General features: G+C 38.8%; 1 protein-coding gene across 3 annotated transcripts; it reads right to left on the bottom strand.

Moving 5' to 3' along the window:
• Positions 1-770: 770 nt before the first annotated feature.
• Positions 771-15,299, bottom strand: LOC132191874 (myb family transcription factor PHL7-like). 3 transcript variants are annotated; one of them, XM_059606993.1, is made up of 7 exons: positions 14,788-15,299; positions 14,418-14,665; positions 8,313-8,389; positions 8,150-8,198; positions 7,990-8,047; positions 7,806-7,875; positions 771-1,296 (listed from the first exon to the last, which is right to left on the bottom strand). In XM_059606993.1, the coding sequence occupies exons 2-7, from the start codon at positions 14,638-14,640 to the stop codon at positions 886-888; spliced, it is 888 nt and encodes a 295-aa protein (XP_059462976.1). In that variant the 5' UTR covers positions 14,641-14,665; positions 14,788-15,299; the 3' UTR covers positions 771-885. The 3 variants fall into 3 exon arrangements, with proteins under 3 accessions (XP_059462976.1, XP_059462975.1, XP_059462977.1); XM_059606992.1 differs by having other exon boundaries at positions 14,418-14,675; positions 14,788-15,298; XM_059606994.1 differs by lacking the exon at positions 14,788-15,299 and having other exon boundaries at positions 14,414-14,556.
• Positions 15,300-16,179: the final 880 nt, after the last annotated feature.

The following is a 16,179-nucleotide window of genomic DNA, read 5'->3' as shown; positions in this document are numbered from 1 at the left end:
CGACAATGAACTTTATATATTTAAGGATACAATGATTATAGACTAGGACCTTGTATGATTAACTTAGATACCCACACCTACAACTATATTCAATGTTATCCTAGGGCCTTTCACATAGATAATAAGCATGAACTTTGGTAACAAGCATGCTAAAGACATTTTATATGTCAAATGCTCAAATCATTTAATTAATGAATATAATACATACATTCATTATAAACATTTGAATGGCAACACAAATGTTCCCTCGACTTGGGCTTAGCGGAATGATTTACGGTATCATTAATACCATCTCCATTCTCAATCTTACACGTTTCATCCCTAAGAAAGATAACAAAAAAGGCTTGTAAATGGCGTTTGCTTTGCGTTTAGCATCAAATTTTGGTTACCCACCAAGTCGTTTTGTCCCGAATCTTGACCGTCCATCTTCTTCACAGGAGATGTAACCAGGATCCATCAGGTATAACGCCGATGTTTTCAAACCCCAACAATGCCCAATCTAAGCTGACTCTCATGTGACCTTTTTCTGAATTTTCCTGTCAGTGATGTTTGTTTGAAGGGATTTTCTACTCCTGTTTTGTTTCTGTCCAAACAAGAAACAGCCAAATGCTTACTCACAAGGAAAAAGAAACAGCCAAATGAGGATATGCTTCTGCCATATCCTTTCTGAAACACATCTGCATCCAACAGTTGGGCGAACGGGATTTGAAGTCAACAATAGAAAAGAAATGTTGTAAGAGATTCCTATGGACTGCCACTTGACACAAGGAGAGAATAACTAGAGATTTTGTATTTAATTATATCTACAAATGGACTGCGTGTATAGATTTACACAAAGCATGGTTTTATAACTCCTGCTACAAACATTACAAAAGACCACATTAACTATTTTGAACCACACATGGGACCTAGTTCCAGAGCTGCTCTCTGATCTACATCATCTCCCTCCTTGATCTCAGTTCCCAACTCTAATCCAAACCCAGCATCACTTCCATAAAAGTCCCGATCCCACTGACCAACAAAATCATTCTTTTGGTCACTTTTTGTTGGCACCGAGGCGGCGGCGAAGCCTTCCGTTAGTACATCATCCACCTTTTGTTTCTTCCGGGGAGATGAGGGGCCGGCAGAAGCATCACCAGGTGGTTCTGACTCAAATGGCTTTCGCTTATCTTCCTCATCCAATGATGGCAAGGTCTCAGAAGCTTTCAGTGCACCACCTAGTTTCTGCTGCTCCTCGATTATCTTTTGCAAATATTTACCCTGAGCTTCTATTCTCATTTGTAATTGTCTTTGAACCTGAAATGCACGTATTCAAATAAATACATTGACGTACAAATAACCAACAAAAAAACATCCCCAGAACACACTCATTATTTCATCATTTATGACAAGCTGCATTTGGTACTATAGCCAGAAGGATCCAGGAAAGAGTTCCAGTATTACTTGCGATGCTTGAACTAAACATGCAAAAAACAGACATAAGCTACATGAAAAATCTGACTAAATGCTAGACAAGGAGTCATTTTCATTCACCCTCGCCAGTTGACAAAATTTTTGTTTCATAAAAGTAAATATCCATGCAAACACAACTAAAAAGCACATCCCGAACCAATAGCTATTACTTTTCCATTTGCTAAGCCCAGCCAGGATCGATCCTCCCCTGGCAGGATCCTCCTCTTGCCAGGATAGATCCTCTCTCAGCAGATCCTACCCCCTTCCAGAATCCTGTTTCGTTAATTTTTAGATCTTAGGTCAGTGTCTTTGGTCCAGGAGAATTGTCTAACATTAGGATTTTTGTAGAGAACCTTCTTAGTGAGTTTGAGGTCGATTTTGAGAACTGTTTCCACGACTCAGGTAAGTGAATCTCACATGGATCTCATACAAAATGACAATCATCATGACATGTAGAAAATTGAAAGCATGACCTAAAAGTACACATTATTTATACAGCCAATTACTTAAATTTTCTTTTCCATTTCTGCTTATTAAAATGAGACTTGGTACAAGTTGGTAAAGAAAGACAAGTCTTGACCACCTTTCAGCAAGTCGAGGGTTGCATAGATGGTCCTTGACTTCTTGATTGTATAGACAGTCCTTACGCTTCACTTGTTGAGGACAAGCAGCAAATTCTTCGCATACAGTGTTATGTTCAGAGAGCATTTACATCCTCCTAGATGAAGTTGGACTATCAGGATTTCCACTCCATTTAGTGTATATATTCTTTACAGTGTCATGTTCTTTTTTTTTTTTTGAACCATAAACCATTTGCTATTCTTTTTTTTTTTTAATAAATAAGTGATTCATTAAAAAGCGCAAAGAGACGCAACTATAGTACATAGGATATATACAAAGAATAACCCCACTAAAGGCGAAAAGAATAACAAAAATTCACAAATTGAAACATAGTAGAGAATTGAGAAATATTTAAAGCTCCCGCCCAATGGAAAAGCATCTTGATAAACATGTTTTTGGGCTCCTCGATCGTCTTTTCTTGATCTTCAAAACAACGTGCAGTTCTCTCTCTCCAAATAGTCCACATTAGACACAATGGGGCTATTCTCCACACCTCCTTTACTAAACGATTACCTCTTTGACCTTTCCAACACCCTAACAAATCTACTACCCTTCCCTGCATGACCCAAGTGACATCAAAGAGAGTAAATAACATTGTGCTAAAGGCTCAGGCCACTTCACAATGAAGGAGGAGATTATTGATAGACTCGCCGCTCCACTTACACATACTACACCAATCCACCACTATCAATCATCTCTTATGCAAATTATCTATAGTCAAAATCCTTCCGAGAGTAGCCGTCCACATAAAGAAACTCACTCTCAAATGAACTTTAACTCTTCATATACTCTTCCACGGGAAAGAAGAGACCCCCAACGTGTCCATCCCTAAATAAGAAAGCACACGAAAAAAAGACCACACCTCAAAAATCTCTCTTTGAAGGAGTCCAACAAATGCAATCCACCCCCCCCTAGCCGTCCTCGGAACTCATACAATTTTTCATAAAAGCCATCACCACCTCTACCTCCCAATCTTGAACAGCTCGTAAAAAAGGTACACTCCAGTGAATAGCACCATTAGAAATCTTCATATTATCCCTAACCCAAGCCTCCTTATTTATTGCAATACGAAATAATTCAGGGAATACTACCTTCAAAGACTAATCCCCACAAGTATCATGCCAAAACCTAATCTGAGAACCATCTCCTACTTCAAATCTAATAGATCTCGGAAAAGTTCCCCACCCTCTCCTATTATGTTTCCACACTCCAACACCATAAGGACCCTCTACCATTAGTACACCAACGGCCATTCATGCTCTCCCATATTTTATTTCTACAACCATCCTCCAATATGCTTCCCTCTCTGTAGCATAAAACCATAACCATTTTTCCAATAAAACTTGATAAAGAGACGCATATTCCGAATTCCCAAGCCGCCATCTTGCATAGGAGAGCAAAGTAGAGACCATTTTACTAAATGGAACTTAGACTCCTCATTGATACCACCCCATAAGAAATCTCTTTGCAGCTTCTCTAATCTGTTCCCCACACCCAAAGGAATGAGGAATAACGACAAAAAATAAGTAGGTAGATTAAACAAAGTGCTTTTAATCAACATTAACCTCTCTCCCTTTGATAAATACATCCTCTTCCAACCCCGCCAATCTCATTTCCATTGTCTCGACAACCAATCCAAATAGTGGTAGCCTTGTAAGGCGCCCCCAAAGGAAGACCCAAATACTTCATAGGTAACCCTGCCACCCTACACCCAAAAATACTTGCCAACATATCTATATACTCCACCTCACCAATTGGAACAATTTCTAACTTCGGCAAATTAATCTTTAATCCCAAAACAGCTTCAAAGCATAGAAAAAGACGATGCCAGTTACGAAGTTGTTCCTCATTCGGCCCATATAATATAACAAACCAGGTACCCCAAATCAGAGTCAACTATCAATGCATTCATTCTCTATCAGGACCGAATCCAAAATCTGCCACCCCTTAATAAATACATTTTGTGACTTCGAGATAATCTTCTCTAACATAGTTTTCAATCTATTCGCTAACACCTTAGAGATTAATTTGTACACAGCACCCACAAGACTTATTGGACGAAAATCCTTCAGATCCACCGCCCCTGCTTTCTTAGGAATTAGAGCTATTAAAGTTGCATTCAGACTTTTCTAAAAACTCTCCTTGCTATGAAATTCTTGGAAGACTGCCATAATATCTTCTTTAATCACTCCCCAACATGTCTTAACAAAACCCATAGAGAAGCCATTAGGTCCTAGAGACTTGTCTCCCTTCATATCCTTTAACTACCTCAAAACACCTCATTCTCTTCAAATTCCCTTTCCAGCCACAATCCATCATCACCTCCAATAGATCGAATGGATCATCCATCTAGTATAGGCCTCCAACTACAACTCTCTGTGAACAATTGGGTATAGAACTGAACAATATGCGCCTTGATATCTATAGTGTCAGAAGAAAGAGAACCGTTGACATTTAAAGATTCAATAGCATTAAATCTTCTATTTGAGTTCGCTACCCTATGAAAAAATTGTGTTCCTATCCCCCTCCCTCAACCATAGAGCATGAGACTTTTGGCGCCAACTTATTTCTTCACAGAACAACAATCTTTCCAGTTCCGTAAAAACTCGTCTTTTCTCCTCATTTCCTCCTCATCCAGGCCTTGTCCTTCCCCAATACCATCCAACTCCCGAATTCCATCCAATAAGACCTTTTTCCACTTCCCTACATGCCCAAAAACTTCATCATTCCATCTTCACAGGTCACCTTTCTGAGACTTCAATTTACATGCCAACACATGACTAGGGCTTCCATGAAAGTGATATGATTGCCACCAAAGTTTCACTTGATCCACCAACCCCTCATATTTCAACCACATATTCTCAAACATGAAATATCCGCCACCTCTATTTGTCACTCCACAATCTAGTAAAATGGGGAAGTGATCAAACAAAATACAAGGTCTCCTCTGAATCACGTCAGGAAACTTCTCATCCCAACCCGAAGAGAATAGAAATCTGTCAATTCTAGACCAACATTGACTATTGGTCCAAGTGTATTGACCACCCACCAAAGGAATGTCCATAAGCCCCTGATCAAAAATGAAGCTGGAGAAATATCTCATAGAAGGGGAATGTCGAGTATCTCCTGATCTCTCACTCGGAAATCTAATAGCATTAAAATCTCCTCCGATACACCAAGGCACCTCCTACCAACTCATAATTCCGACCAATTCATCCCACAGAAGAATCCTATCATGATCATCATTAGGACCATATACGCCTGTAAACGCCCATTCAAAATTGTCACAGACACTATGAAAGGAGCACGCAATGATAAAGCGTCCCACACAAACCTCGAACTTCTCCACTACCCTTCTATCCTACTTTAGCAAAATGCCCCCAAAAGCTCCTTGCAACCCTAAAAACACCAATCACCCATTCACACGCATTTGCTGTCAACAACTTTGGACCCTCCAACACATCCACCCTTTGAGCTTTCAAAGGCTCTACCTCTAGCACTTCTTCATCAAAATAGCCATCTCCAAACCAGCAAAGTGCTCACTTCTGTCTACCGAAGACAGACTTGTACCCCTCACAGTATTAAGAATGTGTGCTACAGTGTCTTCCACACAATCTCCCCCCTTATCATAACCCAGCACCTTCCCAAGAGTTTTGGATTCACCCCCCTGGCGTTCATCCTCCTCTTTGGCATACACCTCTGGCTAATAGAACCATATCGGCTCACTTTCATAGCTAGGCCATCAACACCTTGGGATGTCCAATACTATCCCTTTTAGCTTCTCCTCCTTGCCCGCCCTCCTGCTTGTCAACACTGAGACCGCTTCCTCCCTTCTGCCATCTCTACTTGTTTGTAGGGTTAAAGCTCATAGCTAGAATTGCTCCCCATAAGTTCACCGCTCCCCTTAACATGCCGAATATCCTTTTCGGCCCTGCTTGTGCTTGACCCACCGATGTCTAACACCTTCGACACCTTCGTACTGCCTGCCTCCGCCTCTACACATGGTAGAACTCTAGTGCTAAGCGTCCTCTCTTGCCCATTGGCCTGATCGGCTTCGTTTGGACTAGATGGGCTAGGGTTTGGTGCTTGCTCAGTGCTCCGGTGAGTCTCCAATAACCCTTTGCTTACCGGTGGATGCACACACCCCATAGAATCGCTTCCCGTGAGCTCACTGCTCCCCATAGCATGTTGAATCATCTCTGCAGCCCCATCTGTGCTTAACCCACCCATATTTGACGCCTCCAGCACCTTCAAGCTGCCTGCCTCCACCTCTACATTCAGCAGAACTTCATTGCTATTCAACCTCTCTTGCCCATTGGCCTAATCAGCTTCATCTGGTCCCGATAGGCTTGGGTGCGGCGCCTGCTCACTGCTCCGGCGAGTCTCCAATAGCTCTTCGCTTACCGGTTGATGCAAACAACCATTTTGCTTCACACGCCAACATAGTTGGGGGTAAACGCCTACGAACATAAGTCTACTTAAATCGCTTGTTGAGTAGCACAAAAATAGGCCCACCCTTGTCAATTCCCATATTTGCACTTAGTTTGTCCAGTGGGTCCAACCTCCTGTTATTCTTTGGGCCCACGGTAAGACTAGCCCCATTAGACACCCAACCCAGATCAACCTTCTCCAAACAGATGTCGATCTCCTTCTTAAATGAAATCATAATATTTATGAATGCCATAACGTAACCTTCCATAACGCTCTGCACCAAAATCCCCCCACTTTGGCCAACGTGATCCTCGGGCGCAATCTTCGGGTGCATGTCTTCCGCTCCTTCCAAAAATAGTGTTGACATCCCCTTACCGGCTGCAAGCCCTCTGGCGATGAGATTTCCAGCCAAACGTATGGGACTTTCCATAGAAGCCTTGGCCGGATTCCTCCTCTCATCCTCCAGCCTTTTGCCTACCACCACTCCGCGTAAGACCCCTTTTCACGGACTCCCTTCATCCCCTCTTGTGACTCTACCGGTACCTTACCCGATTGCGTACCCCCTAGACGGCCCACCTGCCCTTTGTTTTTTTCATAATATTGTTTCAGCCACATAATTTGCACACGGCACTCCTTCCATCCCTTTCCCTCGTTACCCTCCGGGATGATAACGAAGCTTCTACTACCACCCCCTCCATATTCGGATAACTCTATGAATCTCCCATAGCTATTGCTTCTCCTCTACATCACATAAACAATGTTACCGAACTGAAAAGTCCTCCAATTCTCCCGTATCTTGTCGCTTTGAGTCAGGTAATCCCAAGATAGCAGTAACCAGAACACTGTCGGCCATGCCATAATCACTTACCGAGAAACACCTTTACTTCTTTCCGCCAATCGCACTCCTTCAAACATCTGACCGGAATTCAAAGGACTTCGTTTCCACATATAAAAAGCCCAGGTACCTCATTCTTCATCCCGTACAAAAACTACCAGCCAAGAATCAGGTGGGGGAACCACCCCACCACTCCTCATGCGCCTACACTCACCTCATGCGCTCCCTTCTACAATAGAGAGAGAGAGAGAGAGAGAGACATGACTGCATGCTATTCCTAATAAGAGCACCTTTCCCTTTACAGTGTCTTGTTCTTACTTTTTGTTCATTAGAGGGATATCTTTTTTCCCTTGAATACATTTGCATATCCTAAAAACCCTCGTTTCCAGTTAGTGTAAAATTTGCAGAATTAATTGTCACCCTCTTTCAGCAATTATAAAAGCGAAAGGAGATCATGAGATCAGACCTCAAGCTGTTCATGAAGACGCTTCTGAACCTCCATTTGCATCCTCAGTGCCTCATTAATTTGCATTCCACTGTAGCACAGGAAGATTTTGTAGCTTGTTAGAAATAGAGTAAGAGAACATAAGGAGGCAAAGTACTGTGCATGCAAAGAGGTATATTGTTTGTGAGAAGACAGAGATACCCACGGGGAAGAATCTGTGCCAGAAAAGCTGTCTCCAGAACTTTTCTTCTCATCTTTAGAACCTAAAGGTCAAAAATGTCATTCTCTGAATTTAGATTCAATGCCCAAAATGTAGAAACAAATTTCAGTTGGTGAAATAAAGACAGAAAAGGGAAATGGGGCACCTTTGCCATCACCAGGAGAATCCGGAAGGTACTTTGCAAGGCGATACTTCTACGATAAGAAAAACAAAGACAATTTCCACTTAATTTCAAATATTTAGATAAATCAACAGCCAAATCTGTGTCTATGTACATAAACAATATGTGACTAGCGAGATATCTGCACCTGTAGATGGCTTTTCACATGATAAATGGTGAGTCCAGGTACGCCCATCACTCTTAGAACACCTTTTGGTGTTGCCCCTGAAACCAAATAAATAGAACAAAAAGCATGAGCGGAAATTTATACTTCATCCATCAAAATTTGCTTAAGATTATACGTCAAGGACAAGGGCTGCTATCTACAAATCTATATTACATTAAAGGTTCATTTGTTTTGATGTAATACATTTTTTTGCTGAAAACACTTTTTGGAAAGCTACTGATATTTATTGTATTTGACTGTAATCCTGAAAATGATCCTAAAATTTTTTCCATTGTTCTATTCGCATTAAAATCAAGGAATTCCAAGTGACTACATTTGCTTTTGTAGCATTTCATCAAACATTTAATCAGTATAATTAAATCCGAAAAAACAAAAAAGTTTATTTATCCTTTCTTGGCTAGAAATTAAAATACCAAGAAAAAATAGAGACCAGAAATTAACGTTAATAGAATTTATAAGGAATAAGTAAAACTGCAAACAAGTTTTTTTTTTTTTTTAGTTTTCTAAATTTGTCTGCTAATTGGTAACTGGGATTGAGCCCTAGTTTTGTAGAACAATGGAAAGAGACTTGTCAACCCAGTGCATGCAGGGGAGGCCAAATTTTTTAATAACATTATTTTCAGTTTGGACCATTCAATTGTAGATATAGTTTCATTTCCATCACCACTATCTTGTTTGAAACTTTTGTTGTTGGACAAATGAAATTCGATACATATTTGATAAGTTTACCAAAGGCATCCAAGACTCCTCCAACATGCTGGAATCTCTTTGTAAGCAAGAATTGTAATCACTAAGCACCTTATAAATTGCTTGGCTAACAGAGAACCCCAAGTACATGGTAGGCTTAGGCAACAAAGGATAATTTACAGTGAAGAATAAATTGCATAGATGCTTGCTTGATACAATAAAATACTACAAATTTCTTAGTCGTAACAGCCCAGTCCCGCATTGGGAAGATGAATAGCCTACAGAAAGTGGATAAAGGTACTCATGGGTACTAAGTTTTGAAGATAAAAACTATTCTCCCCCTGATTTTATTATGATTTTATTTATTCTTTTATTTTGATTGTAATCTCCTAATATTTGCTTTCCTCTAATTTTGTTTCCTATCAACATCTTTCATCATCATATCGTTTCTTTGCGTCGAAATTGTCATCTATGTCTATGCCTAGAAATCTACAAGAGGCACTCAATGATTCAAAGTGGAGAACAACAATCCAAGAAGAGATGAAAGCGCTTCACAAAAACAAGAATTGGAATCTTGTTAAATTGCCTAATAGAAGGTTGTTGTATGCAAGTGGGTGTTCACTGTCAAATATAAGGCTGATGGTTCTATGGAACGATACAAGGGCATGCCTGTTACAAAAGGTTTCATACAAACCTATGGGATTGACTATGAACAGATGTTTACTCCAGTAGCAAAGATGAACTCAGTTAGAGTTCTACTTTCTACAACAGCAAATTTGGATTGGCTTCTCCATCAATTTGATATAAAAAATGCATTTCTCCATGGAGATCTAGAAGAAGCATACATGAAAATTCCTCTTGAACTCAAAAAGTGTGCAAACTAAAGTAGGCTTCGTACGGCCTAAAACAATCTCCAAGAGCATAGTTTGAGCGGTTTTCCCAAGCTATGTAAAGATTTGGTTGCAAACAGAGTCAAGCTAATCATACACTTTTCATTAAGCATTCCACTCAAGGAACGATAACAACTTTAATTATGTATGTTGATGATATTTTTTTTGATAAGTAGTATGTTGATGATATTGTAGTAAGGAGAAATGATGATGAGGAGATACAAAATCTAAAACACTCTCTTGCAAACGAGTTTGAAATCATAGACTTGGGTAGTTTGAAGTACTTTCTTGGCATTGGCAAAGACAAAGAATGTTATCTTTATCTCCCAATATAAATATATTTTTGATCTTCTCAAGGAAACAAAATTGCTTAGATATAAAGCTACTGATAATCCGGTGCAGGTGAATATTAAACTGGGAGAAAATGGTGAGAGTCCTCTAGTGGATAAAGATAGATATCAACGATTAGCAAGCCGGTTGATTTATCTATCTCACACTAGCCCAAGCAATGCACATGTTAGTGTGGTGAGTCAATTTATGCATTCTTTTACCAAATCCTTTGCTACCTAAAATCCTCACTTGGTAAGGAACTATTGTTTTCTCGACATGATCATTTGAAAATAAAAGCCTATATAGATGCAGGTTAGGGTGGCTCGATTAGGGATCGACGGTCCACATCAAGGTATTATACATTTGTGGGAGGTGATTTGGTTGCATAACGTAGCAAAAAGCAATTAGCGGTTGTCAGATTTAGTGCAAAAGCAGAATTCGGACCCATGGTTCATGAAGTGTGTGAGATATTATGGTTGAAGATACTCTTGAAAAAGCTTGGGTTTGATTCCAAGGATTCTATTAGACTGTATTGTGATAATAAAGAGGCAATTAGTATTGCTCACAATCGAGTCCAGCATAATCGAACCAAGCATGTTGAAATTGATTGAAACTTTATTAAAGAAAAACTCCAAGAAGGTATCATTTGCACACCATATGTGAAGATAAGAGAGCAACTTGTGGATATCATGACAAAGGGAGTGTCTAGCAATGTTCTTCATTCAGCCTTATGCAAGCAAGGCATGTGAGACATCTATGCCTCTGCTTGAAGGGGAGTGTTGAAGATTGAAGCTATTCTCTCCCTGATTTTATTTACTCTTTTAGTCTGATTGTAATCTCCTAATAGTTGCTTTCCATACTTTCCATATTAAACTTTGTATTCTCTCTTCTTTAACCCTATATAACCGTATGAGAGAAATCATCTCTGAATAAAAGAATTTCTTCTTCCTCTCTTCTCGTTCTCTTTTTTTGTACTCTACGTCCTACATTGGTTCCTTATTATGTGAGATCAGGCTTTATAAGTAATTTTAAGGAACTCCAAATTGACTAGTTTTTTTGGAGTAAGAGCACAAATGTAGTTAACACTTTCCTTGGGTTGTTACAAATGGTATCAAAACAACCTAGTAACGCCATGTGGTACTCGAGCACTGCATGATATGGCCTTGAAGCGGACATTAGAGATTTAAAGGGGAGAAATTTAAAGGGGAGAGATTTTAACACCCTAGTCCCACATTGGAAAGATAAATAATAGTCCACATAGAGTATGTGGATTATAAAGATACTCATAGGTGCTAAGTATAGTTCCGTACTATGTTAATGTGATACTAGACTTTATAAGTGATTTTGGAGAACTTTAAATTGACTAGTCATTTTAGAGTGATGGTGCACTTGTCACTACCACTTTCCTTGGGGCATTACATTAGTAATATATCACCAACAAACTCATAGATTTTCGAAAGGCAAGTGCATCAATCCACAAAATTTACATATAAATAGTTCAAAATGAACACACACACACACAATCATCAACATAAACATAAAAAGTGTAAAATACCATGATTTAGTGCCAAAAAAAAACTAAATAAGCCATAAGTCCTAGCTTTATCATCACTCAATCTCTATGAGAAGCTACCATACCCATGACTACAGAAAAGGTTTCATAAAATTTGCAAAAGAGTTTCTCATGGCTATATATTGTTGGAAAACAAGTTTGGAATTAGAATTTCTTACATCTACATGCAAAAACTTGGTGCCTCTGTAAAAAACAACAAGAAAGATCAGTATCCTATTAGATCTCAAAATTCTAGTTGATTAGATTTCAATCCATGACAACCAACAGACCAAATGCACAAACCCACAAATCTTGTGCTCACTTTTCAAATGATTTGGTATAAGTACTATTACTCATTATCATTCTGACTGCAAATGATCACACTTCTCAAGTACTTTATCACCAAAAACTGCTTCCCATCCCAATCTCATGATGTTAAAGCCAAGTATTTAGCTCAGATTTTTTCTCACAGTTGGAATCATACAGGCACGTGACATTAAGGATGACAACAAACTTCCAAAACTGAGGGACCAAAGCCTTTTACATACAAAAGTCATTAAACTACAAATTCATGATATTTTACAGGAAACTAGAATTTCTTACAATTTTCTCTATTCATGAATTCGGGAACCCTTTTCAATAAACCACTCCTCTTATTTTATTTTACTTGTTTTAATATTTGTCCTTTCCAAACTTTATTTTTTCTGTTTCATTTGGCTATTTGGAAGAAGGGTGGATGGCTTTTCATTGTACATTCTGCTTTGGTGCTTTCTATACCTCAGAAGTTTTTAATAGTGCATACTAATGCTCATCTTAAGAGGCTTTCTGTTAGCACTCAAAGGACATCTTCATTCGGCTGTCATTTTCAACAGGTCAGAGAAAGGACTGAAGGGACCCTGGATCTATCAAGATCAAATCAGTAAGGATCAGGCGAGAGGCTAGGAGTCTCAACGGAAACAGAATTGAACCATGTTCAACTCAATGGTGGCCAGCGCATGGGATACACTGCAGAAAATTCAATAAACTCAAATTTGTTTAGCACATCTGCATCATCTGGAATGTCATCTGCTGAAGAACCTGAAAAGTATCTTCAAAGCTCACCATGTGGAACTAAGATGAAATTGTACATTGGACAGCATAAGTATGTCCTTAAATTTATAAAAGGGTTGCTGACAAGAAACAAGCAAAGAGAACATGAGCACCTTGCTTTCTATTAGAATTCAGTCTGCACATTATATTTGAAATTGAAGGCATCACAAGCCTGCACGAAACATAGAGTGAACAAATGCTACAAACCAAACAGCATGGAAAATCTACCGTCTTTGTACAGTGCAACCTCAGCTGCAGACAATATTATCCAAATATTTATAACTGTCAACCAATCACAATGATGACCAGCTGCAAAACCTAGTGTTACATCTCAACCAGGTCAACATGCACTATGGTAGCAACAAGTAACCTGAATCATCCAGACCGAACACACAACCTTAACAGATATACAATTCTTAAGATGATGCATTTAAGCTGTCAAAGGATATTGCAAGGATGCAGAACTGAATCAGGTTGATGAACATGATAAATCTGCTTCTGTGTCAAAAAGTATTTTCCAAGTAGCCTCACTGGTCAGTGATTGTAGGCATTTCCCTAAATTGGTGCACCGAAATGCCACACATATGATAATTTTGCCCTAAAATATGGTAATGGGGGATCAAGTGCAATTAACCACCTACTAGAAATGTGAAGAAACACTAAAGAAATCAGACACTTCCTACTCAGAGCAGCGGGAAAGAAAAGGACATAGGGACCGAAGTTCTTAAAATACTCCAACTTCTAAGCATCAAAATCACCAAAATCAAAACACAAAACCAATTTGGACACACACAGCCCCCAAATCCACTCGATTGTACAAGATATGTGTGCCATTAGCTATGATAACATATAAACTTTTATTGATTTAAGTTGAATTAACCAAATTGAGTTACACTGTGAAGAAGCTGAGACAATAGTTAGTGCCAAATTTGCCAACTCTAATTAGGGATTACAATACAAAAGCTGGTATGCTTTGAATAGCACAAACAGATATTGAAAACAGGAGTGGGACACTGAAGAGTCTGCCCACATACAATAAAAAAACATAACTGAAAAACACACTAGATCAAGATTCAAGACATCAACGATCTATCTAATCCAAGTTTTTCTTTTATAAGTAAAACGAACTCCATTAAAATGCAAAAGGGCACACCCAAGTACCAAGAAAGTATACAAGAGAAATATCTAACTAGAAAAGCAAAAAAAAAAAATCATGAAACTAGAAATATGAAAACACTCCTAGGCAGCCATCCAATTGTAAAGGATATTGAAGAAAAAGGACTTTAATTCCACCACCATCCTCCAACTGTCTTCAAAGCCTGGATCATTTCTTTTTCTTAAGGTTCACCACATCAAGAATAAAAGCTCAAAAAAAAACTAGATAGCTTTAAAGGCACAAAGAATATCTACACTCATTTCACACGATCATAATTTTTTCTAATTAAAAAACTAGGAAAGTTGCTCCATATATATGAACAAGTAGTGGTATAATAATACTTTATAAAAGAGAATACCCACTATCTGGTCCGCCAAGTTGCGTGATGGCATCCACAAAACGGTCATGAAGGTCGGAAGTCCAGCGCAAACGTTGCTTCCCAGCTCCCCCAGAAGCAGCAAGCGTCGAATTTTTGACTGCAGAAGATCCCCCCAAAACCCCAGCAGTCATCGCCAGCGGCTCACTACCTTGACCACCTTTGTGCGGCACCAAGTTCGTCATCGAAAATTTCTTAGCGTGATACATGTTCCAACTTCACTACACCTTGCAACTGCAATACCCTTTGCAAACACAAGAGCATCACATAAATATCGGATCCATAAATAATACTAAATTTCAGATCAACTCTATACATTCAACCTCAGAAATAGAATAAAAAAGACCATAATTTACCTCACAACGAGACTATGAGCAAACGAGGAAACTCCGATAATTACCATGACCCAATTTTGCTTTGCTTGGTCATTATTAAATAAATTCTTTTTTTTTTTAAATAATAATAATAATAATAATAAATGAATTGGAGAAACACGCGCGCTCGCGCAGAGAGAGGGAGAGAAGAGCTTTGTATTCGGGAAAAAAAAAAAAAAAAAAAGGATCGAATCGGCTCGGAGAGGGAGGTGGTGGTGCGGAATGGGAAAACGCTGCGTTTTGAGCGTTGAAATGTTGGGTCAAAATGGAGGGTCGGGAAATTGGATGGGACTTGTACGAAACGGAAAGGAGTCTCTGCTGCAACTGCAAGGAGACAAAATCAAAACAGACCGGAAAGTCGGATTTTCAAAATTGGAAGAAATCAACCATCTGGGGCCGGGGGGCTCGGATTCCTTGCCTCTCAAAGCAGATTTCTGGAATTTTATTTTATTAAATTTTTTTTTTTTTGCTGTGAGAGAATCTGGGTCTGGAGAGAGAGAGAGAGAGAGGAAAATAAAAAAGAGTGGAGGCGCTGTATTGGAGATAGCGTGGAAAGGACGGCGGCGTTTATAGGGACGTGTTAGGTAAATGGAGTGGGTCCCACGTTCTATGCGTTTATATCCAATGTTTGGCATGAGTTGTATAACTTATATTGGCCTCATTTGGTAAAATGTGGTACACATTCCTTCTTTTATTCTTTTTTATTTTTTTTAATTAATATGTAAAATTCATAAATTTAATCATAATTTTAATAAGTACGAAGTTGAAACAAGGACCAAAATAAATAAATTAAATAAAAAAAGTAGCATTTTCCTTTGGAAAATGGAAACCATTTCCATCCTTATTTTAATTTTTCTCAACAAGTCAATTTTTTAAAAAAAAATTATTATTAAATAACTTCCTTCGCTTTTCTCTAGTAATCAATTTAAAGCTCATTTTTACTTTGTATCAAATTAATATATTCTTATTACTATTTATTGTGTAAATAGTAATAAATAGATTTATGTGACTTAAAGAAAAAGAAAAAAAATTGGATTATTATTTTAGAGAAAAGTGAAAAAAATGTTGTTTACTATGCTTGGCTGCTTCGAGTGCCACTGAGCTCATAAGACTGATTCCCCATAAGATGCTCATCAGAATTTCTCCTTTTTTGTTTCCTGTGAAACCATAGCAAAGAAAGTAGACGGAAGTAGGGCTGAGCGTCGGTCGGTAATGTCGGTTTCGGTAGAAAATTTTTATTTTCGCCTTTCGAACCGACAATGTCGGTAAAGTCGGTTATTTCACCGACTTATTCCGTCAAATTTTATTTTATTTCGCATTTCGAACCAAATGCGGTCGGTAAAGTCGGTGTCGGTCGGAAGTCGGTTAAGTCGG

This window comes from Corylus avellana, chromosome ca9, assembly GCF_901000735.1.
Source record: "Corylus avellana chromosome ca9, CavTom2PMs-1.0".
In the NCBI taxonomy this organism is placed as follows: Eukaryota; Viridiplantae; Streptophyta; class Magnoliopsida; order Fagales; family Betulaceae; genus Corylus; species Corylus avellana.
This window is presented reverse-complemented; position numbering and strand designations above follow the sequence as displayed.

What these genes read in the sequence shown, in the direction of transcription:
- LOC132191874 (XM_059606993.1), bottom strand. Translation starts at nt 14,640, where the DNA reads ATGTATCACGCTAAGAAATTTTCGATGACGAACTTGGTGCCGCACAAA. An exon ending in GCAACTTGGCGGACCAGATA is followed by an intron (nt 8,390 to 14,417) that starts GTGGGTATTCTC and finishes ATTTGGTTTCAG; the next exon opens with GGGCAACACCAAAAGGTGTT. An exon ending in TTCTCCTGGTGATGGCAAAG is followed by an intron (nt 8,048 to 8,149) that starts GTGCCCCATTTC and finishes TTTGACCTTTAG; the next exon opens with GTTCTAAAGATGAGAAGAAA.